Source organism: Moschus berezovskii, chromosome 22, assembly GCF_049115385.1.
Source record: "Moschus berezovskii isolate FMDL1 chromosome 22, NW_MosBer_1.0, whole genome shotgun sequence".
NCBI classification, from domain to species: Eukaryota; Metazoa; Chordata; class Mammalia; order Artiodactyla; family Moschidae; genus Moschus; species Moschus berezovskii.
This window is the reverse complement of record NC_142481.1, coordinates 29,014,548-29,041,561: the sequence shown is the minus strand read 5'-3', so window position 1 is coordinate 29,041,561 and position 27,014 is coordinate 29,014,548. Positions and strand designations below refer to the sequence as shown.

The following is a 27,014-nucleotide window of genomic DNA, read 5'->3' as shown; positions in this document are numbered from 1 at the left end:
CAGTGTGCCAGATGCCAACGCTAGACAAAACAGGAGCTCCAGAGCCATCTGGACAGTAAGGCCCTGGAGGAAGAAAGCCTCAAACCAGGAAGTCAATCTGGGGACAGAAAGGCAGAAAGAGGCTGGGCCCCGATGGTCTTGAGCCACCACACCAGCCCGGGACCACCCACAGCTGCACTTCTATGTGAAGGAGACACATACTTCTGTCTTTTTGGGTATTTTTTAATCACATCTCCCCCTAGTGCAGATGCTCAAATTGAGCTGTGGGGAAAATTGGACCATTCGTCTGCAAAGTCCCAAAGCTGGTCCCAGCATGTCCAGGTGCCCGGTAGCTGCGGCCGTGCTTCCTGCTGGTCCATCACTGACGTCCAGGCTGAGACGCATCCCCACCTCTGCACCTTGCCCAGGATCGGTCCCTCCAGGAAGGGCCAGGAGCCAGAGTGCTGCCGTCCGAGCGCTGCCTCTGAGCCTGGGCCACCAGGGACACCGGTCACCAATTTACATCAGCGAGTTGCATGCACAGGTGCCTCACTCACACAGAGGCTGAGAAGAGGCCTTCTGACCTTCAGGCACACCGACCGCCACTCAGGAGAGGCCGAGGCCTGTTCCCTAAAGTTCGTCATCAATCCGCACCCCCACGTCCGCACATGGCCTTATGGAAGCTCTCTCCACACACCTCCAAAGTTCAGGAGCTCCAGTGCTCCAAGAGCCTTTGCTTGCAAGCCCCATCCTTTCTGTCCAGATTGTCCTCGGAGAGAATGTTCTTCCTGTCTCTTGCTGCTACTTGACTCAGGAGACAGCTGTGCCTTGGATGCACAGTTACAGCTGAACACAGCTAAGACAGTCTCTGAGCTAATAAACATGGTTCACACTCTGTGGTCCGCAGTGTCCCCTTGGACAGAGAAACATTTCAAAAAGACTTAAGGCCACTGGTGTCTCTCCCTTGGGCCACAAACTCTGAGGAACTCCAAGGGTGAAGCTCATCATGCAAGCCACTACGGAGGGAGGGAGCCTCAGAAGCCAGGATGGCAGCCCCTTGCCCCAGCGTGACACTGGGCACACCAGCCTGGGTGGTCACGAGCCACTGACCTAACAGGTCATCAGTAGCCACTCAAGCATGACCTCTGTCACCAAGGAGACCGAGCACCATTCAGGAGCCAGTGCATACCTCTCCTAAGTCAGGGAAGTCCTGATGAGGTGTTAAGTACCATATCAGCCTCACACTAGAGAACAGATGAACCCTGGGCTCAAGCCAAACGTGGCACAATTTTGCGAAAGTCAAGAAACGCTAACTGTCCTCAAGGATGGCTCAAACCATGAGAAAATGATGATGCCAGCTACACACACAGTTGGCCCTACCCACGCACGTGTGAGGGTCTCCAGTAGGCAAGAAGGGGCTCTGGGGTAAGGCAGCCTGGGGCAAGAGATGGGCTGGGAGCCGCCAGAAGTCTGAACAATGCTGACTCCACTGTCACTGGCCGTGTGACCCCAGGGAGTCTTTTAGTCTGTCTGAGCTTCAACTTCCTCCCCTGGGATGGAAGACCGCTACCTCGCCCTCCTGGATGGCCTGAAGGGCTAGAGACCATGAGCCCAGCACAAGTCAGGTGTAACTTCCCTAGCTTAGAAGGACCCAGTGGTGGGAAACCACAAGGAGAAGCACCAGGGGAATGCAAGGCTGTGTCACCAGAGGGCACAGCAAACCCTTTGGTCCCATGTACCCACGAGGCCCAGGCTCCCAGATGAAGACACTGGGAAAGGAGAGAAGGCCAGAAAGAAGACAACTGTGGGCAGATACAAAGCCCTCCTGAGAGTGAGTTTTCCAAACTGCTCCTAAAAGCTAACTTGGCAGCAGAACGCATTTCTCGGGAATGATCTTTCTTATCCTACGGACCAAGCTTCCGATTCTCCAGAGTTAGGATTCGGTGCCGATTTTGTTCAAAGAGTTCTAACATTTTCTGCATGTTGTGGTCGGCCTCGATCACCTGGAAAAGAAACACAGGGGTCACAGGGCTGCACCTGACCTCAACATCCTCCTCCCTCCACAGGAGAGAGAGAGAGACAGAGGCAGGCAGGATGAGGCAGGGAAAGGTGCGGAAGCCCAAGGTCACAGGCAGGGGAGCAGGGAGGTCAGAGCCAAGCCACAACCAGTTCTAGGTCAATCCACATTCTCAACTGTATTTTCACTTAAGAATCCAGGACAGTCGTCCGCGAATGCTTTTTTTCCTCAACATTTTATATCACCTACTTTTCTATAAAGAGAGGAAAAAATAAACTGTCTAGAAAAATCCAGCAGAGTAAGATCTCACTTTCCAGCAACCTCACTGCCTGGAAGAGCCGTGAGCGCAGCGTGTGAGCAGCCCAGGCAGATGTCCCCGAGGCCAGGCTCGCTAGTTGGTGCACTGCCCTCCCTCAGTTCCCACGCTGCACACACATTCCTAACAGCTCGTGGGACCCATCTGCCCGCCTGGAGAAACTCTTGAGCAGGAGCAAATCCGAAAATGAGGGAGAGGGCAGCAGGGAAACACTGACTGGGCAGAAGCACCAACAGGGAGAAATGGGGAGTGTCGGCGGGAGGAGGTGCATGAGGGGAGCACAGGGGCTCGAAGGCATTAGTAGTCCGGGGCAAGCAGTCCTACACACCTCAGACCCTCCTAAGGGCCTCACTGTGTGACAGACCAGAGCAGCAACTGACGTTCCTTCGGACGCCCTGGGTCACCATGAAAAGGTGCAATGAGGCTCTGGGCCAGCCACCCCCTGGAGAACGGACAGGCGCATCAGCAAGACCACCGTCCCCAGCGGTTACGGCCAAAACCCAGGTCCAGGGGCTCCAGCCATCTGGAACATTCCTCTAGGGACGATGCTGGAGAAGTGAGATGCTACTGTGTCACGAGTGTAGTGACACTGGGACAGGTCACCTTCTCCCAGGTGTGTTCAGCTCACTAACACTCAATCCAGAATGGGAACTGAGAGATAGGGTCCCTTCCACCCTCCCTGCTTCCTTCTCTCAAATTCTCCAGCTCTGAGGGACTTGGTCCTTCCTTCCCCAGGCTGCAGACTGGCCAGCATGCCCGCGGGTCATTCCTCCTCCTAGAGAATTTTTTGCCCCCCTCAGGGGAACTTACCAGAACAGGGGCTGCCACAGGGAAAAGGCTCCCTTTGATGAGCCACTCCTCGTACAGGTGGTGAATAGCATCCAGGTACTCCTGTGGGGGGCGGGGAACACAAGAGCTGTCAGGAGCAGGGAGGGGGATCAAACTCTTCCCTTGGGGGACTCAGGCAGGTGAGGTGAGGGTCAGTGAACACAGGGCACTGGCCTGGACAGAGGAGCCTGCAACAGCCAACCCGACTCAGGTGGACCAGGGTGAACGCGGCCAAGTACCCCACCAGCCAGCCCCGATGCCTTAAGTCAGAAGTGTCCCTCCAGGGGCTTCCCTCGTGGTCTAGGGGTTAAGAATCTGCCTTGCAATGCAGTGGACACCAGTTCAATCCCTGGTCAGGGGAGGATCCCACATGCCGCATGACAACTAAGCCTGTGCCCCCCAACTACTGAAGCCCAAACACTGCAACTACTGAAGCCCACATGCTACAACCACTGAAGCCCACGAGCCCTAGAGCCCATGTCAGCACCAAGAGAAGCCAGTGTAAGGAGAAGCCCACACACTACTTGAGAGCAGTACCCACTCACTGCAATTAGAGAAAGCCCGCTTGCAGCAACACAAAGACCCAGAACAGCCAAAAATAATTAATTAATTCTAAAAAAAAGGACAGTTATTTAAAAAGAAAAAACGGCCACCCTCCAGCATAGTCGGCTCCACTGGCGCTTCGGACACACCTTACTACCTGGCTGGTCTCATTTTCTGCCATTTCCCCATCAACAGGGCCATCGTGACTTCATGGGGGCCTGGGAAGCCTCTGAACCCTCCCTCCATCCATCCCACTGAGAGGACGGCGGCGACCCTCACTGGCCCAGGAGCCCCGCTCAGCTGCTCCCACCCCAACAGGCAACTCGTAACCTATGGATCCTCGAAGCCATCAGGACCAACTTCAGCTGGCAGACCAGGTGAGACTCAAGGGAAAAGAGGCCCAGCCCTTCCTCAAAGGCAACCCCGGCAGGGCTGGGCGGCACACTGAAGGTGAAAGTGAAAACTGCTCCGTCGTGTCCGCCTCTTTGTGTCACCATGGACTATGTCCACGGAAGTCTCCAGCCAGCACACTGGAGTGGGTGGTCTTTCCCTTCTCCAGGGGATCTTCCCAACCCAGGGATCGAACCAGTTCTCCCGCACTGCAGGTGGATTCTTTACCAGCTGAGCCACAAAGGAAGCTCAAGAATACTGGAGTGGGTAGCCTATCCCTTCTCCAGTGGATCTTCCTAACCCAGGGACCGAATTAGGGTCTCCTGCATTGCAGGTGGATTCTCTACCAACTGAGCTATCAGGGAAGCCCACACTGGTTGCCCGCAAACACCTCCTCCTCCCAGCCCTGAGGCTCTCAGGCAAAACGCACTGCTGCCTCCTTATCCGCTAGTGGCTTCTCTCTTGGCAACAGACATGTCTACAGGCCTTGTCAAAACCATTAAGACAAGGTTCTGGATAATGACTTGGAAGGACTCCAGCCCTGTCGTTTCTTCCAAACATCTGGGTCACCGCACAGAGCTGCCATGCCCTGGCCAGCACAGTCCAGCCCCACCACGTCACACCCTCCCTCTACTACTCCTGTCTCCAGATCACAAAGAGGCTGCTCGGACCAAGGCTTGGGACTTCATGGCTGGAATCTACCCTCCTGGTGCCCAGGCAGGTCTCTGGAGCTGGACTGGCTGTCTAGACCCCAGGCTAGCTTACCCTGAGCTCAGACTCCCAGATCATCCCAGGAAATGCTTGCCCAGCCTGTCTGTTCACCTCCACTGGCATTCACACAGGACATTCAGTTCAATATTAACTGAGCAACCCTTAGATGCCAAGCCCTGGGACACATGCTAGGGATGCAGAAGGGGTAAGATCTAATCTGAAAAGGTTCGTGGCAGTTTTGTAAGGGATGGGGAACAAACACATGAACAGTTTCAGAGCATCTGTCCGAAGGACTGTGACCATAATAAAACATGAAGGCTGGGGAAGCATAACGAAGGGAAGGTCGGGGAAGGCTTCCTGGAGGAGGTGATACCTGGCAAAAGAAACTGCTAGGCAAAGACACATGTGTGTAACTCCATGGTAGGGAGCTTCCCTGGTGGCTCAGCTGGTAAAGAATCTGCCTGCAATGCAGGAGACCTGGGTTTGATCCCTGGGTTGGGAAGATCTCCTGGAAAAGGGAATGGCTGGCTACCCACTCTAGTATTCTGGCCTAGAGAATTCCATGTACTATATAGTCCATGGGGTTGTAAAGAGACACAACTGAGCCACTTTCACATGGTAGGGAGTAGGGAAAGAGAGTGTGTGTGTTTGTGTGTGTGTATGTAACCACACTAGTTCTTTACAGCCAGAGCATGAAAAGGCATGGAGTGGAAGGGGATGAAGCCAATCACGCAGGATCCAGATGGCACACTACAAGTGAGGATTGTACCCTAGAAAGTGGCAAGGCACTGAGGGGGTGGGGTTAGGGAACTGCATGTGTGGTGTTCTTTATTAGATACCTCGCCGAGCGGCCGTACTGGGGCTGGATTTCTGGGGGATGTGAATAGTGAGGGACCACGCCAGGAAAGCGGTCCACGCCGGCTGCCACAGCCTGACTAGAGCTGACATGGCCCTGAACCAGAACCTGGAAGGGCGAGGCACTGGCAAATACCAGTGAGTTCCACCTCCTTGCCGGCACAGTGCCAAGCCCTGGAGATGCAGAAGTGAGCAAGCAGACACAGCATAGTGAGGGTGTGGGCGTGAGAGGGCACAAAGGCATGCCGTCTTCAGGAGGTGGACTGGACAAGCCCTGAGGACACCCGGGCAGGAACTGGAGAAGGGACAGCTCTGAGCATGCGGGTGCCCACCACTGAGTCCAGGGCCACAAGAAGTGAAGCGGACTTGGACACGCACAGGATCTCCGGCCTCAGAGGAAGTCAGAGTTCACCCTCCCACATGCTCAGTTCCTGTTTCTCTCCCTGCGATGAGGGCACGATGACCTCGCAGAGGGTGGGGCCAGGCTGGGATGGAGCTGCCTCTTTCCTGGATCAGAGAGGCTCTCACCAGGGGGATGACCTTCTCCTCTTCCCTGCATCTCATCTTCAGCCTCCGGTAACAGGTCTCAGGAGTGGTCCGGAGATAAACTGGGATTTAAAAATATATACACATGTGGTTTTCACTGCTCCATTCAAAGCTTGGAAGTGAAAGTGAAGGGTGGGAGGAAGGAAGGCACAGGGGCAGGGCATGCAGAGAAGCATCTGCCCACAGCACTGAGCAGGGTCGCAGAGCAGCTGTGCGGCCAGACAGGCATCTGACCCTTGTGGCGACTTCCGTTGTCTTCCCGTATCACAAGCCCCACAGGGCCACTGTAAGGCTGAATGAAGTCCCGTATGTAGACAAGAGCTTAGCACAGGGGCCGGCACCCGGCTGGTCTCAGTAACTGTTCAGGTTCCGTCCCTTCTCTCTCTTACGGACTAAGAAAAACCCATTACATCACAGCGGACCCAGGGGAAAGCAGTTTGAGAAACATAGGCTTCTCCAGGAGGAACCAGAAGCCTGGTTCTGTGTGCCCTTGGGGAGAAGGCTGAGCTAACACAGGGAAGAATCACCTATGGATAGAGTCCCACCCACCACCCCTGCTGGTTGGGGGCCCAGCCAAGCCTATCCTCCATGGGCCCAGGGGAGGGAGGCCGGGGAGGGGCCGTCTCACCTATCAAGTCAATGGACACGTCGATGTTCCTCACAATCCAGTCAAACCATTCCGACAGGACCACATAGTCCACTTCGGGCATTTTCCCACTGTAACGAGAGTTGTGAGGGTTTTATTCTCCTACGAGATAGCTCCTGGACTACATCACTCCCCCCAAAGCATCTGGACATGGCTTCTGCTGAAAGGGCACTGCCAGGGGCACCAAAGCAGAGTGTGACCACAGGACACTGGGCGGGCAGTGACAACAGGGACCCTAAACACCTCCAACCTCCCGCTCCCTGGGACGGTGCGTGGTACCAGGTTGGCCAGTAAGTGTGTTTCCATAACACCTCATGGAAAAACCCAAACAAGCTTTCTGGTCAACTCAATAAAATGCAGCAAGTGTCATGGCACTGCCTGAGGCGAGAAATTCAGGATTTGGACTCTAAGCCAAGGAAGGGGCTATAAAGCCTGTCCCCAAAGCACAGGGACAGTGCCCAGGCTGGGAGGTAGACTAGCAAACCCATTTCACCTTTAGAAATTTATTTTATGAAAATAACAGTGGATGCCCGCTGTAGCATTCTTTGAAAAATAATGAAAAACTAAATCACGGTACATCTACGTAACAGAAAAACCATGCAGTCGCTGAAAGATGGTGCTATAAAGTAATACTCAATGACATGGAAAACGCTCATAATCAAGTGTTCATCATTGAGTGAAAACAGAAGGATATAAAACTGTTGTATATGGCATGACCCAACCATATTGTCAAGAGTATCCATCCACATTCTGAAAAAAGACTGGAAAGAAAACCACCAAAATGTTAACAGCTTTTCTTTGAACAGCAGGACTACTGGAAACGTTTCTTTATCTCTTTCTGTATTTTCTAAAACTTAACAGCATACTAGCTCTCAAATCAGGGAACAGGATGGGGGTGAGAATTACCACATATTTAATGTGATACCTGGAAAAGAAAAGAAGGAAGGGGACTTCCCAGGCGGTCCAGTGGTTAAGGCTCCGTGCTTCCAATGCAGGGGGCATGAGTCTGATCCCTGGTCAGGGAACTAAGATCCCACATGCCACACTATTCAGCCAAAAAAAATTAAAAATCATAGTAATAATTAAAAAAATAAAATTCTTTGCTAAGAAAGAATGTCTGCAAGAGAGACAGTCCCAGTGTGTGCCCTCTGCCCTGGTGGAAATGAGCATGGAAGAGGTGGAGGTAGGGGCAGCAGCTGGAGGAAACAGACCAAGAGAGGAATTCGGCCTTTTAACATCCTCCACCAGTCTTGAATATCATCTTGGATGGACCCAGAACTGGGGATGACAAGGCCAGCTACGGGGGAGCAGAGGTGCCTGAGCTGTGTGCAGCTGGGGGAGCTTCTGACTCTCGACTAAAGAAGGGGAGGTGGGAGAAGAGCCTGGAAGAGAGGGTAGTCTGCAGCAGCCTGCCCCATTCCCAACCCCCTGCCCTGCTGCCAGGTGCTGGGAACTGACTCCCACCTGGGGCAGGGGGCAGGGTGGGTGTGGAGAGAGGTGCTCTGGAAATGACAGGCTTGAGCAGCCCTGCCCGGGGCCCAAGTGACAGAGCACAGCAGAGACTGGAGGGGGACTCCTCCTCTAGTCCTTGAGTCCAGCCAATGCCCTCAGAGTGAAAGAGCTGTGCCTGGCCAAGCAGCAGAAAAATGCGCACTGCCCGGGGTGGGGGGTAGGGTACTAGTGGGCTCCCCTGGTGTCTCAGATGGTAAAGAATCCACCTGCAAGGCAGAAGACCTGTGTTTGATCCCTGGGCTGGGAAGATCCCCTGGAGGAGGACATGGCAACCCACTCCAGTATTCCTGCCTGGAGAATCCCCATGGACAGAGGAGCCTGGAGGGCTTCAGTCCATGAGGACGTAAATTCGGACACAACTGAGCGACTAAGCACAGCACAGCACAGAGCAGACTAGTATGTGAGGACCCGCACCCTGAATGAGTAGGGGAGGCTTCGAAGGGGAGGGGAGAGGGAGGAAGTCCTGGGACACTGCAGAGGGGACTAAAATTCAGGTAGTAAAGGTACCAACTTTGTGATCACAGGCTGTCTTCCAAGACTGCCAGGCTTGTATGGTTGCCCATCCCCCAATTCCTTTTTCCTATCTCCTTAAAAGTAGTCCATGATCTATTCAGGGTCCATCCCACAGGCCTGAGTGTTTACCTTCAGGGCAGACCATGCTCTCCCCTGGCCAAGGTGAGCTGATGGATGTAGGTCACAGGGGCCCAACTTGAACAGTGAGACAGGAGGGTTTGCTGGGGTTTATGATAACCAGGCTTCCTCACTCTCAGAGGAAAGCACTGACCAGATACCCACCCTGTGGCCAGCAATGAGAAGCCCGGTGCTGCCACAGCCATTTTGTCACCAAGAAGGAATCATATATTGAGGATACAAGATACAGAGTGCTGAAACACAGAGAAAAGCACTGTGTTGTTGTTGTTCAGTCACTAAGTCGTGCCTGAATCTTTGTGACCCCATGAACCGCAGCATGCCAGGCTCCTCTGTCCTTCACTATCTCCCGGAGTTTGCTCAAATTCATGTCCATTGAGTCAGTGATCCTATCTAATCATCTCACCCTTTGCTGCCCCCTTCTCCTTTTGCCTTCAGTCTTTCCCAGCATAAGGGTCTTTTCCAATGAGTCAGCTCTTTGCAACAGGCGGCCAAAGTATTGGAGATTCAGCTTTAGCATCCGTACTTCCAATAGAAACAGCACGCGGGCCACTGAATAAAACTGACCCCCAAGTCTCACATTAAGACAGCGGTAACAACCTCAGTGTTCACACTGCTCTGAGCTGGGCTGCAGTCAGCTGCAGCTGAGGTTATTTGATATTCAAAACACCACACCAATCCTCTTGACATGTTTTCCTTCTCGGGAGCGAAGCTGACTCCAAGCACATGAGGATTTGCAAAAAGAAAGCCGCTGATCAGTCCCACCCCGTCCACCAAATACATGGTCTGGGGGACACAGCACAGACTGGCAACTCAAGGGTGGGCCAGTGAGCAGCGCGGAGGGAAGGCTGCCCCACAGTCTCCCACATCACTGACACTGGACAGTCTGGTGTCAGACTGCCCCGAGGACTTCACCGCTGTTACGAGGCTCTGTCAAACCCCACAGCTGGGAGGATCCCGTTAGCTGTGACCACCAAACTGAGTCACAATTCAGGACACACTTAGCACAGTCCTAACTAAAACCAAACCGATCGACACCACAAAAGTGTCACATGTGCAGGGAAGCACAAGGAGATATGGGGATGGGGTTCATTTCTGAGGCGTCTCTGGGGCCTGAGAGCTGCTGCTCCAGGGGGTCTCAGGACACCTCTTGGGTGGCCCAGGCGATCCCGGGGCTGAGGGCAAACAGAGAAAGCAGGCCTTCCTTTCCAGAAACTCTCCTTGGAGGTCCTCCGTGCAGGTGGCTTCAGGTCAGCCTCCCTGAGGGCAGAATCCGGAAACCTCTTCCAAGATTGCCAGGAGCCATGTGCTGACGGCTCCAGGTCCACTGGCTGCTGGCTGAGCTGAATGAGGAAATGGGAGCTGGCTCCCATGATTCTGGGGGATTTCAGGCAGCAGACACTGTTTTACCTGTATCTAGCTTTCCTCCTAGGAGTCTGCCCAGCTCCTCTTGTGTCTGCCTCAGGAATGGGGTGCCCTGAACCACTCCCAAGGCACTGCTTTTATTTCTGCAGAACACACAGAAGGAGGAAGCCTCTCTGCAGACCCACCACTGGTAAGCCGAAGGGGTTTCACTGTGCCTTCCCCTGATCCCACGGAGTAAAATCTGAGGTCCTAGGTCCACAGGAATCCTGCTGACTGGTCTGTTTGGCATAGTTCACTGTCATCTTCCCCCTGAGGTCCAGAGAGCCCCCGGTTTGCACAGCACAGGTGAAAACAAAAATCACAGACTCAAATGCCAGCCTCCTGTACACATTACTTTCTTTACAAGACCTTGTGTAGTCAATGTCCGCCCCAATTTAGAGATGAGGAAAACTGAGGCCCAGAGAAGACAGGCCTGACTCTGGGCTCACCGTGGCCCCCAAACCCATATGTCCCCATTTGCATCACTCACCCCGCCTCCCATGTCCCAGGGCATATCCAGTCTCTCTGGCCCCTGCCTGAGGAAAGCCACGGCTCTCAGGCCTGTGACCCAGGCAGTGAGTGCCCATTTGGGACTGAGTAAGGAGGAGTCCAAGCCCAGGACCCACTGGGGTGGCAAAATGACCTGCCTGCTGTTCCAAATGCCAGGCCTTAATGGATGTCCCTGACCCCCAGCCCCAGGTGAGTCAGCATGTCATTTCCCCAGCTGGGCCCCACTCAGTCCCCCTCCTTCTACTCTTAGAAAACGCCAACCAGGCAATCCTGTGAAACCTGTGTGCTCAATGATTCCGCCCACGGGGCCGGGCCACACAATGGCCTGCGTGGCCGCCTTAACTGCCGAGTCTTTCTCTCCACCTTAAGCTGTTCATTCCAGCACAGTTGCCCACATCTCAGAAGTTCTTTAGGTCCTTTAAGTTTTTAAGGAGACTGTGGAACCAGAATCTTCCTTGTTGCCAATTAACCCCTGGTGGCATAACTGCATGTTCTGCCCACCCCAAAGCCGCTGGGGCAGGGGTGTAGGCAGAAGAGGCGGAGGTCTACAGGGGAGCTCCTCAATTTTCCCAGGCCCCAAAATTAAGAAGGGCCCTCCAGACATTTTGCTTTAGGGGTTAGAATTCCAGTATGTGGGCTCCTCTGGGCACTCAAGCCTGCAACTGCAATCAGCAAGGCCAGGCCTGTCCTACTTCCTTCCATACCAGTCCCTCCAGACTCCAAGCCAAGGCTGCCAGGGCTTCTGAGAAAGGAATCAGGCCCAAGGCGGAAGGGGCAGCAGTAAGGGCTGTTCCCACACAAGCTCCCAGGTAGGAGCCGACATCCCACATAAGCAGTCTTGTGGTTCCCAGCACCCAGTCGAACTCCCCCGGGATGGGAACCGCAGCATCCTATTCTGGGTACGAGCAACGGATCCAGTCAAAGCCAGCTCTAGATGTCACTTGGTTTAGGCTCACCTAAACCTCTCCAAACGTCTACTCTCACAGTACCACTTCACTGGGAAGGCCCACTGCATGGAGAGAAGCTGGGTTTCTAAGGAAGGTGGCCAAGAAGAAAACCCACATCCTACCCTTCCTCCCTGTCGTCACTTCTTTAGCTCTGGCCAGAACGCTGTGACTGAGCCTGCAGAAAGAAAACCCTGAGCGCGGAAGACACCCAGAGACCCTGAGCACAAAGGGACTACAACAACATCCCCAGCAACCAAAGTCTGAAGCCACAAACATGAAAGGAAGAAACCGCAGGTGGTGCAGGCAAATGAGGAAACCCTGCCCCGTGAAGAACTTTCATCTTGGCGGGCCGCCTCCCCCCACGCCAAAGACAGCTGCTCACAGCACTGGGCTCTTGCTTTCACAACCCCAAAGGCCCAGGTGAGGCCCTGAGGTAGCCACAGGGGCAAAACTCCCTGGGACCACCACATGCCCCCTCGCCCGCAGCAACGTCTGTGTGAGGGAGTCTGCTCTCGTGAGGGCAGAAGGCGAGTAAAACCGCACCGAGTGAACACTGGAGGGGCTCCCTTGTCCTCCTCGCTCCTCTCCTCTGCCCGTCCTCCCTGTGGCAGAGGGACTAACGAGCAGGCGCAGAGCAGAGCGAAGAGCTGAGTAAGCCTAGCAGCGGACACCCCCGCGCCACGGACCCCCAGGCAGCCAGGCTCACACGGGGCTCCAGTATCAGAAACGCTGCCTGCCGGGCAGGCAGAGCCCATGAGAAAGTTCTGAGGACAAAGGACAACGCTCCCCACCCCGACCCCACAGCACTGAGGAGGCCTAGAGGGGATGGATCCTCGGCAGCTCGGGACCCAGCGAGAAGCCTTTATGGACCCCTCAGAGGAAGGGGTGAGAAACGGCTGCGGGACAAGTCTGGCTGGAGACCAAAGACCTGCCTCAGGTCCCGACACCCAGCAGGAGTTAACAAGTGTCACCCAGGTGCCAGCTCTGTGCTGGGTCCCAGCTAGGCCAGCAGACCAGACATGTTCCTTGTTTTCAAGGAGCTTACGGTCCAGTTGGTGGGGCATGTGACAGACAAGAAGTACATGTATACTAAGCTATGCTGCATGAAACTGCCATTTTTATAGGTCACAATTGGTCAAGTTTTAACAATTTCATATGGTTCAACCTAATTAGAAGCTGTCTTAAATACTATGAAGGAAACCAATAGAAAGATGTGATTTTCCCTGGTGATCCAGTGGCTAAGACTCCATGCTCCCAATGCAGGGGGCCTGGGTTCAATCCCTGGCCAGGGAACTAGATCCCATATGCTGCAACTAAGAGTTTGCATGCTGCAACTAAAGATTCCACATGCCATCAATTAATTAATCAATTTAAAAAAAAGAAAAGAGTTTAACAGGCTCAACTCATCTAGACAAGGGGGTTGGGGAGGCTGGGGAGAGGCAATGTGTAGGACCGCAGTTATAGATGGGAGAACCAGGGAACTGGGGTGTACAGAGTGGAAGCAAGATACTGGGACCAGCTCTGAGAGGGATGAAGCTCAAGGCAGGAGGCAGCGATGTGGGGGAGATGGCAAGGAGAGGGGAGCAGGCACATAGCTACCAAGAAGGGAGGGGCAGGGAAGAAGCTGAAACTTCAGACACCAGCCTGCAGCCCATTTCCCCCAAGACCCCCAAACATCAGCAAACAACTGAGCACAGGCACGGAGGGCCCCACACCTCTGAGGCCGCAGCACTGAGGGCACCCAGCCATGTCTGTGATGGAGTCTGCTCCCATGAGGACAGTGAAATCGCAACAAGCACCGTTCACACCGTGCTGGACTGACAGCTCTAGTCGCTCTGACTCTTCACCCCACCATGTCTTGTCCCACTCTGCCACGTAACCAACAAAGGCCCTGCCCCCTCTCAGATTGGGGTCAGCTGGTGTGACCTGCTTTGGCCAATGGAGGTCAGCCAACATGAAGCAGAGACCTAAGAAAAAACTAGCGCTTCTGCCCTCTGGCCATCGCCATGGGAAGTGAATGCCCAGGCCAGCTCACCAGTCCCAGGAGAGGATCAGCAAGCAGACGAGAGATGAGTCATTCCAGTCACCCTCCCCGGGCCACCCCAGACCTGCCAACCCCTAGATGTGTCATCAAGCCCAGCCAAGGTCAGCAGAGCTTCCAGGCTGCCCACCCTGGACGGTCGAGCCATCAATATGGTTGGTTGCTATACCACGTATCTGTCAATCAGTAAACGAGTTCCAATTTTACTTCTAAAAATTTAATGGTTGAATAAATTATCGATTGTGGAAACTACGATACCTTCTGTACAAGTTTTCTACAAAAACGTATCTTGCACTGTGAATTGACCGCTCCATCAACCGTACAGGCAACGTCTAAAAGAAAACAAAATGTTAATTACTAAACTTGGACAGGAAGGTCAGGAAGCCTGGAACAATGACTATTGCTCCCCTGCCTCTGGTCTATGCGGAATACAGAACTGACCCACCAGGGAGAGGTGGGGGGGGACACCAAAGAACCGTGTGTCCAGCCTCTTTGGCCCTGGACCCTCCCTATGCCCTGAGGCTTGGTGGTCAGTGCAGAGGCAGGGCAGAAAGTCTGTCAGCTGCAGCCTCTTTCATGGGAGGGGTGAGGCTCCACTGGACTGTGGGTTTGGGGAGTGCTAGAAAAACTGCCAAGTGCCGCCCAGGAAAGTGGTGCCAAGTGTGAAGTGTGGTACTATTAACGACCCAGCAGGTGCATCCACTGAGGCAGAGGCAGAGCTTTGAGAGGACAGGGTATGGCTTTCTGCAACCCCAGCAGCAGGCCTGCCAACATCTGCCTCCACTCAGAGCTGGTGGGGATCAGGCAGTCCTTCACAACTGTAAAGGACCATGCCCCAAGGCAGGGGGAGGACAACACTGATGGCGCCACTCTCCGCCAGCAGGCTCACACCCTCCACGGAGGCCCTCCCTTCGTCCATGGTGTCCCACTGGGAAGGGAGAGGCGCCCTGACTCCAGACACTTGAATGGGCAAACACTGCTCTCACTCAGCCTGCCCATGGCACCCACTGGGACCTGGACCCACAAATCAGAGGCCGATTCAATGCCACACCCTGATTCAAAGCCACGTCCTCTCTCTTCTGTCCATCCGTCTTCCTATTCTTCCATCCTCTCCTTCTTCCAACTCTCTCCTACCCATTTTTGTAGCTCCCCATTTATCCCTTTTATCCTCTTTCCTAGTCTGTCCATCTCTCTTTCTCTCTCTGCCTCCTTCCTGATACATTTCATTAAACAGAGGAACACACATATGGTCCATTATATTTAGATATACTAGACACAATTTCTGTTTGCAACTGAGTGCCCATTCAGGAAAAAGTAGGGCGAGTGCCAACCTCAGATCCTCTGACACGTAACTTTTAGACAGATCTTTGGGCTTCCCTTGTGGCTCAGCTGGTAAAGAATCCGCCTGCAATGCGGGAGACCTGGGTTCGATCCCTGGGTTGTGAAGATCCCCTGGAGAAGGGAAAGGCTACCCACTCCAGTATCTTGGCCTGGAGAATTCCAAGGATCGTATAGTCCACAGAGTTGCAAAGAGTCGGACGTGACTAAGCGACTTTCACTCACTCACTTGGGGAGATAGAAGTTCAAACAGTTCTGCTTGTATCTTTTTTCGTTTTAAAAAACACACAGATTCGTAGAAGGATGAGAGCTATGGCTGCAAGTGCCCAGCCCTGCATCAAACCGCCAGCAGAGTGGCTGTGTCAAGAGACACTGGCTGGTGGAAGTCTGGTCTCCTGTAAGGAGAGCCTCCAAAGCCAGTCTCTCAGGCTGGGCTGCCATTCTGAGCCACAGGTGCCAATCTGGATCTCTGCGGGGAGCCGGCCTGAACGAGGCCCCAAATGTTGGCCCTGGGAATGCCTTGAAAGTGCTGTTCCCTGTCCCGCCACCCCTTAAGAGAGTCATAAAACGTTTGTTTACCAGGCCTTATTTGTTCTTCCTTGAGAAAAACAGAGCAAATAATCCTTTGCTAGGTTTCTTGTTTATTCCCCAGATTTATGTAGGTATGTTTTCCTTATCTCTTAAAATGGATTAAGAATGTACCCCCTAATCTTTATAGCCTGCTGACTAGTTTTTCTTATCTTGTGAGCATTAGTCTAAATGCGAAGCTTGTCTTAGAAAGCAAACAAGCCTTTGTAATCTTCTATAGATGCAATAACTAACCTGGTAAAAGACTTGGTATTTTTATGTACCCTGTTCCCTGTCTCACTTTGTATAAAAACCCTGGCCCTTTTCAATAAAGTCGCTGATTTGCCTCACGAGTATTCAGTCCTCTCGACCCCATTCTTTACTCCTTAATTCTTTTCTCAGGCTTCTACATCGTTGCGGTCCGGACCTGTTCTCTTTGCCGGCTGGCACCGGCAGATCTCCTCAGAGACTCTGCCCCTATTCACACCCCTGCTGACAAAAGGGGCCAAAGCAGCCATCTTTGTGCCCAGGTGATCTGCCCCAATACCTGATTGACCCAGGGCTGGACACCTGACCCAAGCTGAGCCAATCAGGTTCTTTCTCTCAAGAATCTGAACCAAGAACATGAACAGGCCTCGTGAAGGTAAGGTCTGCGATTCTCATGCAAACAAACACGTTGTGCATTAAAATCACCTGGAGGGCATGATAAAACCCAGATTGCTGGACTTCATCTCCAGAATTTCTGATTCAGCAGGTCCAGGATGGGGTCAGAAAATGTGCGTTTCTAACAAGTCTCCAGGTGCTGCTGCAGCTCCTAGTCTGGGGACCACACTTTTGAGAACTGAGTTAAAGGGCATTGAGCCCAGGAGCCGGCAGGTCATGAAGACTTGGGCTCACGTGGCATCGTAGCAAGTTCTTGGCTAGCTGAGGGTGGGGCTAGGGGCCCTGGAGCCTGATCCTCAGAGAGTGGCGGGACCAGAGACCTGCACTCCAGAGACAGAGAAGGCTGAGCAGCTCCTTGTAAGGTTTCCCTTCCTGGCAACCCAATGCCCCTCATTTGAAGAAAATTGAAACCAAGCATCTGAGAGGTACCTGCGGACGAGTGTGCTGGTCGAGCATGGTGAGCTGCACGTACGTCTGCAGCGTGAGGCCCCATCGACAGGCATCCCGGTACATCAGACCCTGCGGGGGGGTGGGGGGTGGAGGGGAGAATGCAGTGCTGTATCTGCAGGACTCCCTGACTGTGGACCCAGACCCCACCCATCCCTTTCCAGTAGCCAAAGCGGAGCCTTGTGACCGGGAAGGAGGTGGAAAGAGCACAGGCACATTACAGCCCCTGCTTGCGGGGTCCATCCTTGGCAAAGTGCACAGGGTAGCTTCAGAGGAAGCCTGCGGCAGCCCGGGGCATAACCAAGTGCAAATCCCAACTGGAGGTTTACCAGGGAACCTGGTTACCAAGGAGACTTGGGTTTCTTCTAGGAGAGGGTCAGGGTACAATGAGCAGCTGGAGACTACTCCCCCACCCCCACCCCCACCCCAGGTAGCCGGGGCAGAGCACTTGCGATGGTTTGGGATAGCTGACAGGAGGGCTCTGGGCTCCTTACATGCCCAGCCAGGCCTCAAACGACCCTGACCTCAGAACATCAACCTGCCACCATTTGCTCTCTGTCCCCTTGCCCGGTGCAGAGCGAGGACATACCTGAACAGGGGACTGGCTCGTGCACTAGCACCGCCGCTCCCTACCCTTGAGAAGTGGGCGGTTCACACAGGAAACAGCACACTCACCAGAGGATTATGGCCTCGGACATTTCTCCACTTGGGCACAGGCTCTGTTAACACCTGCCAGGAGAGAAAACGTCAGAGAGCTGCTGCTCCTCACTTCTGAGCTCCGTGAAGGCGGATGAGTGTTAGGGGTGGGATGGGGAGACAGTCAAGACCTGGGCACCCAGGTTGGGCTAAAATAGTGGCACAACCTCCCTGCAAGGTCAGAGCTCCATCCAGACACAGCTCCTGGTGTGACTTCCAGAAAGGACCTAAGACCCACCTGTCCACCCCTGTATACAAGTATATGCACATATCCATATCCCCTCCTCTGCTGCCATGGGGGCTCCTCAGGGGCAAGGGGCGTTCTCCCAATCACCCCCCCTGCTTTCCATCCTGTCCCTGACTGCATTCACCACAGAGGGCAGGCAGGGAGGTGAGAGAAGCCAGCAGGAAGGCTGCTTTGTGCAGCTTGAGCCCAGCTTCTGGTTTGGGGGCTCTCCCATGACCCTGGCAGCGAGCTCTGCCTCAATTTCCTCTGATCTCTGCACTGGACACACCGATGGGCAAAGGATCCTGTTTCTTTTAGTAGCTTCCCTAAACTGTGCAGGTGAGTTCTGGAAAGGATTTACACGGTGTTCTTGGAGCCAAGACTGTGAGAATATCTGGGGATATTTGGGGATCTTCAAGTGCATGTGAGTAGGTGCCACAGGTCACGAGAGATCAAAGGAAAGCAACGCACGGGACCCTTGGGGAGGAACCTGCCCCCACCTTTGACCCCTCTGTGCCTTTGCTCATGCTGTTGTTCTGCCCACTATGCCCACCTCAACTTATTTCACCTCAACTTTCATTACATGGAAAACTCCTACATATCCTTCAAAAGCCAGTTCAAATATCCCTTCCTCTGTGAGTCATTCCCAGCCCCCTCCCAACCTTCCTCTCCTTCTGGGTCTTCATTCCATTCCTATCCTGTGAGTAGCAAATGCTGCACCACTCAGGCTCACCAGAGGCTGAGACAGAGGCAGCCTTGACTTGCACCCCATCTGTGGCACAGTCACTCAACACACATTGAGCATCTGCTGTGTTAAGTACCACACTAGGTACCAAGGGATACAGCAAGAGCAAAACACCCCAACCCTGCCTTCACGCAACTTTAAACTGGCTAGGGAAGCAAACATCAATCAGATTATCACAGAAAGTTAGCAAATATTTCCAAACCCTGAGAAGTAGTATAAAATAAGGATATAGAGGGGCCAGAAGAACCTACACCAGGGAGGGTAACGTAGCTGGGGAGGTCAGAGAGCAGATCTGAGATCTGAAGGGTGGTTTTCTTAAAGCCAAAACATTTTTGTATGCTGTGGAGCCAAACAAGGGTACAGGCCCTGGAGCAGACAGCCTGGGCTGGGACACAGTACCACAGGCACTAGCCGTGCGACTCTGGCCAAGCCACGTGGCCTCTGTTTCCTCCTTTGCAACTGAAGCGACAGTAGGACCTGCATCATAGGAACTACTCTTATAAAGACGAAATCAATTAGATCATAATGAAGCCTCAACACAGTGCCTGGCACAGAGCACCCCCCTCACTGGCTGTTAACCCTCACTGCTGATGGTGGTGGTGGTGGTGGTGGTGGTCACTGGCTCCAAGGTCTTCAGTGAGAATATAAGTGCTTCTAAAGCCAGGGGGCAGGAGGGAGGAATTTCCCTGGTCCAGTGGTTAAGACTCTGCACTTCCCCTACAGAGGCAGGGGTTCAATCCCTGGTCAGGGAATTAAGTTGCCGCATGCCACTCAGCTGGGCTGAAAAAATAAATAAATAGAGTGCCAGTGAGAGTTACATTGCTCAGGACAGGTGTGTCAGGAGCCCCCCAGAGCCCCACCTCCCTGGGTCTGAGGATTCACGAGGAGGACTCATAGGATCCAGCATATAGTCATACTCACAGCTAACTACAGTAGAAGGTTACAGAGTACAATCAGCCAAGAAAAAAGGTGTATGGAGCAAAGTATGGGGGAAACCAGGCCCAAGCTTTCAAGGGGCCCCTCCCTCCTCTCACACGGGATATTCTCAATTCCCCCAGCAGCATTTCTGCTGGTTAGGGCTAGTTTGCACCCTTTATGAATCCATCAAGCTTCTGCAGGTTCCTTCAAACCTAGTGTGGAAGCCATACCTCGATGTCTGTTGAGTTGGAGAAGAACTCCAGGCATGTTGTCTTTCCACTGGCAATATTGCCCTCAACACAGATCTAGCAAAACACAAATGCACGTTAGGACCAGAAAGTGAGTGCCTGAGGGAGTATCAGGACGAATTTCTAGGGAAGCGCTCAGGTGAAGAGCATAACTTGTTCAGTCCAAGACCTCAGTGTGTACACAAAACCCCCAAAGGAAACCCCAAAGTCCGGTTATTAGCAATTAACAATTCAATTCTTCCCACCAGTGGCAGGCTCCAGACCCACCAGACCACCACCCTCCAGGACAGATGCTCCCTTATGTCAACCCACAGACCCCACAACTTGTCCTCGGCCACCCTAGCTCTGCCCTTCCCTCGCTCAATCCCTCAGACTATTAGATTTTAGGCCAAATGGACTACTACTCAGTCATTAAAAAAAGAATGAAATTGGGTCATTTGGAGTGCTATGGATGGACCTAGAGTCTAACATACATGTTAAGTCAGTCAGAAAGAGAGAAACAAATGTCATATATTAATGCATACGTATGGAATTTAGAAAGATGATACAGATGGGCCTGTTTGCAGGGCAGGAACAGAGATGCAGATGTACAGAACAAACGTGTGGATACGGGATGGGGAAGGTATGGGCGAGATGAACTGAGAGGGTGATACTGACATATAAACACTACGGTGTGTAAAACAGATAGCTGGTAGGAAGCTGCTGTATAGCACAGGGAGCTCAGTTTGATGCTCCGTGATGACCTAGAGGGTGGGATTGGGGCTCTGGCATCTGCTCACTGAAGGCCTTCCATGGGCCAGGCACTGTGAACTCAGAGCCTGTCCCAGCCCCCACTGAGCTCACAGGTGAGAAGGTGGGGAGGAAGGTAAAAGGGAATTACAAGAAAAGATGTTTCCGGTGCCATGGGAGCACACGGACAGCCAGTGCCACTGCTCTGGAGAGTGTGCCAAAGTTTACCTCCCCCTTCCTCTGCTGTTAGGCCTTCAGTCCAACCTCCCATGATTGTAACTGACGCTGTGATGTGCCATCTATCCTTTTTTTTTTCCTTGGGGAGGGGGTGTTGCACAGCTTGTGGGACGTTAGCTCCCCGACCAGCGATTAAACCCGTCTGTGCCTCCTGCATGGGTTGGAAGCACAGAGTTTTAACCACTGGACCACCAGGGTATTCCCTATCCTTATTTTTAAATAATAACATTTCACCTTTTCTGAAAACAGATTTTAAGCATTCTCACAGTAAGAAATACAGGGAACTGACCAAAAAAAAAAAATCACTCCTAATTCCAGAGATAACCATTATTTAAATGTTTGATCAGAATCAAACTTTTCAGAGGCAAACAAGTTTGGGCCCCAAAACCCCCACCAGAACAATCAAAATATATATTATCCTATTAAAGACCCTGAGAAATCTGCCATAAGAAGGGAACTTGCCCAAATGTCCAACCAAGTGGGATCCATGCACATGAGGGAAGGAGCATTGTCACTATTCAGCATTAAAGGAAATGAAGTGCTGATAAACGCAATAACGGAGGCACCGCAAAACATTATGAAAAACGAAAACAGCTAGTCACAAAGACCAAACGCTGCATGATTCCATTTCACAGGAAACGTCCTGAAAAAGCAAATCCTCAGCGTCAGGAAGCAGAGTACTGGTTGCCTGGCTCTGGGGGAGGGACTGTAAATGGGCACCAGGTTTCCTTTCTGAGTGATGGAAATGTTCTAAAATTAGACTGCGATGTTGCACAACTCCATCAATTTACTAAGAAATCATTAAGCCGTAAACTTTAGTCAATTTGGGGGTATGCACATAACTTAATAAAGCCATTCTTTAAAAAAAAAAAAAGGAACGCAGTTTAATTTTAATCTAACAGTCAAAAAATTAAGACTTTCCACTCTCACCCCTCAAATTCTCTCTCCCTCTCCCACATACACACCCCCTGTTACGACTTCCCAACTTTCCTTTAACCAGACTAACAATTTCTTTCCTTCTTTCCCCGCTATGGACAGTTTATATATTATTTCATTTAGATCATACTTTATATATTTTTATCCTCTTCTTTTTTATCTCTTACGAAGTAAGTACTTTCCTAGGTCATTAAGTATTTTCAAAAACATGATTCTGAATGGCTGAGTAATATTTCATCACATAAGATATACCATGAATTATTGAAATCCCTACTGTTGAATGTTACATTCTCTCCAGTTACTTTTATTATAAAATTGTGCTGTGATATTTTTGATACGATAAACTGTGCTATAGTGAGCCATCTTGTACATAAATCCTTGTCACTGGCTCCAATTATTTCCCTTCAATAGACTTTTAGGAGTATAATCAATGCATCCAAGGATAAGTGAGTTTTTATGACTGTTGATGATGATGCCAAATTACCCTCTAAAATGCTGTCCCAATTCACACCCTTTTTTCTAAATGAAAAAGATGGTATGTGCCAATACTGGGCATATCCCATCCTAAATCTTCATTCATTATGAATAATAATAATGTCTGTCACTAGGCATTCAGTGTTAGCCCCTGTGGGTTCTGTACTTTGCCAACATTGTCACAGTGATCCCTGAAACAATCACAGCTAAGAATTATTTGCATAAATGGGGAAACTCAGGCTCTGAGAGGTTAAGGACTTATCTACCTCTACTAAAGAGCACAACTGGGGCTTGAACCACGTTGTCTGACCCACGCTTTCCTTACTCCACTTACAAAAGAATTTTTTCTCTGTTAGGGAGGTGGAGCACTTTCTTCTGTTTATTAGCTATTAACAAATTCCCTCAGGAAAAGTCCGTTCATATTTTGTTCACTTGAAAACATTAGTCACTTCTTTTTAACCCAACTTTAGAATTTATTTTGCAATTCTGGGCAGTGACTCACTCCCCAGCTGTAGCTCAGCCCAGATATTCCCTGTCCAGTTCAATCCCATGGGATGTCCCATGGGCACCTCAATTCATCACTCCCCCAATACCCATTTACAGCTTCTGTTTCCATTCCTGTCTTCAGGAAAGGCTACAACATCTACCCAGACATCCAGGGCCTTCTCTCCTCACCCATCAACTCACAACACCTCTCCAACCCTCCGTGTGGGAGCAGCCTTCCTGTTGGCCTTTCCGCCTCCAGTCCAGCCCAGCCAGCCCCCTATTCCCTATCTATGGTCCACCACCTATTCCCGAGAGGTAAACCAGATCACATCCGGTAGTCTTTCAGTGGCTGCGGGTGCTGGATCTGCCTCCAGTCCCTGTGCCTGACCAAAGGCTCTCTCCAGCCACCTCTGTGGGATGACCAAAAGCCTCAGGCTCTCATGCCTCTGTGACTTGCCCCTGCAGTTCTCGCTGCTCCAACACTCCTGCCTTGCCTTGTCCTCCTTCTCCCAGGAGGCCTCAAGACTCCCCAAGGCTCCCTTAGTCATCATCCTCGAGAAGCTCTGCCCCTACTCCCTGCGGTTCTAGATCCACCATTGTCCTATCACGCTGTCTCCCCATCAGACCACAGGCTCACTAACAACAAAGGCTGTTGGAGTCCCAGGTGCACACAGGAACTCAGAGGATTTGTATAAATAAGAGCAGCTCTGGACCAGACTGCAAGCTCCACACCACTTCCTATGGACCACCTACTGTGTGTCTGGGGGATATCAGACCATACCCAGAAAGCACCAAGGACAGGCCTGGCTCACAAAAATGCTAGCTCGATAATTAATAGCACAACAACGCATCGATACCCACCTGGCTCAACTTACCAACCCCTCCCCCAGCCGTGGTGCCTGTCGCCATATCCTGCTGCTGCTGCTGCTGCTAAGTTGCTTCAGTCGTGTCTGACTCTGTGCGACCCCATAGACGATAGCCCACCAGGCTCCCCTGTCCCTGGGATTCTCCAGGCAAGAACACTGGAGTGGGTTGCCATTTCCTTCTCCAATGCATGAAAGTGAAAAGTGAAAGTGAAGTCGCTCAGCCGTGTCAGACTCTTAGCGACCCCATGGACTGCAGCCTACCAGGCTCCTCTGCCCATGGGATTCTCCAGGCAAGAGTACTGGAGTGGGGTGCCATTGCCTTCTCCGTTGCCATATCCTACCCCACGTCTAATTTCAACAAACTTCCATAAATCTCAAGCATTTTCATCACCAGTCCTCTCCATGTGACTGCTCTCCTTCCCAGGCCCTCTCCATCACCCCAAATACCCCCAGGGGGCCTGCCACACCTTCCACCCTCTACAGACCCCAGCCAAGGTACTCCTGCCCACACCCACCAAGTAACTCCCTCTCTAGCCATTATCTACCAACCTGCAGTTCCCTGAGCCTCTGGACCAATGGTGACCAAAATACTGCTCCAACGCAGCCAGCTAAAGGCTTAAACATCCCATGTGCATGTCCAGTTTGACCCTCCTTTGACCTTCAACCTCACACCAGGCAGAATCCCACCCCAGAGCTAGCATCTCGAAGTCACCGCACTGGCAGAACCCATGTCTGTGGACCCCCATGAAGTCCTTGTGACCTCCCACTCACCTACCCTTCTCAGCATCGGTGGTCTGGGGGCAGCAGTCAGAAGACCTGCCCTCACAGTCAGGTTGTCACCTACTAGCAGTCAAACTAACCTTCCACTTTACAAATCCTTTTGTAATCATCCATCAACTCAAGTTAAAAGTCCAAATTCACCCAGAGGCTATGAATACAAGTATTCTCCTACCTGTGCAGATTCTTGGCAAAGACACACCAGAAACTGGTAACAGAGGTGGTCTCTGGGGAGCGAGCCTGGGGCCCAGGAGTGGACAGCTCTTTATCCCTGGAGATCCCCTTGTATTTGTTGTTGTTTTTTTATGTGCACATATTCCTTCACTCTTCTCAAAACATGTGTGTGTGTTTGTGTGTGTACTACACATATATAATCCTACACTGGAAAGAGTGCACGTTAGAGAGAGACTTACCACTGATTTCTTCTCTTTTTCATTTTCTCTATCTTTATCTAGAAAAGAAAGGAAACCAATTTTTAAACGCGATTTTAAATAGCTCACTCTTCGGTCATTGTTATGCTTGCTCACTGGCCTAGAAATGTTTTCCAGTAACACCTGGGACCCTCCCTCGGTGGAGGGAGGCAGACCCACCACTGCTGTCTATGCTTTGAAACTGAAACTGCCGCGCGGATCCTGCTGGCATGTCTAGGCCACCAACGTGCTCAGCTTTGTTCACAGAGTATATTATGCTTTCCATTTTCCACATGTATATTTACTACCCTCACTGATGGGTGTCCAGCCAGTTAAAACGCAGAGGGGCCTCCACGCGAAGCTCCCGGGTAGGAGAGGTCGGTGGGCATGGACTTCCGCACAGGACTCGGGTTTCTCCTGCAGGCCCCGGGGCTGACATCGCGGCCCACCCTGCCCACGGCGGGTTCTGAGGTGCCGCTGAACTCCAGAACTTGGCTACAACGGGGGCTGTCATTTCTGAAGGGCAGGGTCTCCAGTCCCAAAGGAAAAGGGAGGGCCCTGAACCTAACCGACTCCCCCACCCGCGACTTGCTGGCACCTCCCTCCAGGCCAAAAGAATGGACCCAGGAATGGCACCGGAAACCCTCGGGGAGGAGGTTCTTTCCACTCTGTAGAGGGTTCCGCAGCTCGGAACAGGAGATGGGCCCAGAGCCCCAAGGCCCCACCCGCTTCTGCCGGCCAGGGTCCGGGGCACCTACCACCGACCGCCCCGCCCCTTCCCCAGGCCGCCCGAGGACATCCCGGCGCCCGGAAGGAGGGGCTTCGGGTTCAAGCCGAGTCCGCGAGCCCAGGGCGGGGAGTGGGGCTGATGGCCGCATCCTGGATGCCTGCAAGGGAAACTGAGCGACGCGTTACCCCGAAGCCAGGCCCAACGCTGCGCCCCTCGCGACCCTGGGCAGGAAGCGGGGCTCCCGAGCCCATCGCGGCGCAGCGCCCAGAAAGCCCAGCTCCGCAGCGGCCGCAGCAGCACAGCCCGGCCGCCGGATGCCACAGGCCCAGCCATTCTCCCCGCGCCGGCCTGCGCGAGCGCAGCCCGGAGACAGGCCCCGCCTCCGCGCACCGCCCGCAGCCCCGGCCCTGCCCGCCCCGCCCCGCCCCGTCGACCCTTAAAGAGACCTCATCTCATTTACCCTCTTCCCCGAGAAGGTAAGGGATTCGCCGTTTGCAGCGTGGAAGTCTCCCTGCCAACCAGACGCTGGCAGAATAAACCCATGATTTGGCAAGATTCGGGGCTTGGGTGGCCAATAACACCAGCGACTGGTTTGTTAATTAACTATTGAAAGTGAAAATCGCTCAGTCGTGTCCGACTCTTTGCCACCCCATAGAATTCCACCACGTGGAATTCTCCAGGGCAAAATACTGAGTGGGTAGCTTTTTCCTTCTCCAGGGGATCTTCCCAACCCAGGAATCGTATTGCAGGCGGATTCTTACCAGCTGAGCCACAAGGGAAGCCCTAATTAACTGCTGGAGGTTGCTTAGTTGAGCATCTGTTGTATCCAGGAACCAGTGACAACTCACACGCTGTCATTTATTCTTCCCAACAAGCCTACAGGTGGGTGCTGTCACTCCCATTCTCCCAGCCGAGCTGATCCTTGGAAACAGGTAACTTTAAAAAAGTAAACAGAAGCATTCATTAAGAGTTGGGGCTGAAATTCAAGCCCATCTATCTTGCTTCACAGCCAGCGCTGTTTTCTCTGAACTTTGACATTTCCAGGATCTGGACTGTAAATATGCTAGATCCCTCTGGAAGCTATTAAAAAACTAGACAACAGGACCCAAAGGACTCGCTTTTGCTAAGCCCCACTCACAACAACCAAGACTTAATTATAGTTTTGGCTTTTCGGTCAGTCAGGCATCATCTGATCAGCACTAGTTAGATCTGCGGTCCCCATCCTTTTTTGGCACCGGACTGGTTTTGTGGAAAACACTCCCGGGGGAGGAAGGGAAGGAGACGGTTTCAGGATAATTGAAGTGCATTACACTTATTGTGTAATAATATTGTGCACTTTATTTGTATTATGACATCTGCTCCACCTCAGATCAGATCATCAGGCATTAGATCCCAGAGGCTGGGAACCTCTGAGTTAGGTAACCTGATAGACCCCCAGCCGTCCCCTAGGAAAGTAATCTTGCAATAACCCAATTTCCTTGTTCCCTCTCCCTTCTGCCTTTAAAAGTCTCATTTAGTACACCTCTTCAGAGCTCCTTTCTGTTAGACTGGATTGCCGCCCTATTTGAATCTTTTTTTTTCAAATAAAATCTTAAAAATTTTAACATGCCTCAGTTTATCTTTTATCA

At 52.3% G+C, this 27,014-nt stretch overlaps 1 protein-coding gene across 2 annotated transcripts; it reads right to left on the bottom strand.

The window, feature by feature from the left end:
- Positions 1-201: 201 nt before the first annotated feature.
- On the bottom strand, positions 202-25,774 carry TK2 (thymidine kinase 2). Of its 2 annotated transcripts, XR_008684000.2 has the most exons (11): positions 25,572-25,774; positions 24,660-24,697; positions 19,724-19,798; positions 17,584-17,637; positions 16,891-16,980; positions 14,152-14,225; positions 6,814-6,902; positions 6,168-6,247; positions 3,123-3,203; positions 2,641-2,754; positions 202-1,982 (listed from the first exon to the last, which is right to left on the bottom strand). XR_008684000.2 is itself a non-coding variant. In XM_055412619.2 (10 exons), the coding sequence occupies exons 1-10, from the start codon at positions 25,717-25,719 to the stop codon at positions 1,884-1,886; spliced, it is 828 nt and encodes a 275-aa protein (XP_055268594.2). In that variant the 5' UTR covers positions 25,720-25,773; the 3' UTR covers positions 202-1,883. The 2 variants fall into 2 exon arrangements, 1 of the variants encoding a protein (XP_055268594.2); XM_055412619.2 differs by lacking the exon at positions 2,641-2,754 and having other exon boundaries at positions 25,572-25,773.
- Between the last annotated feature and the right edge of the window lie 1,240 nt (positions 25,775-27,014).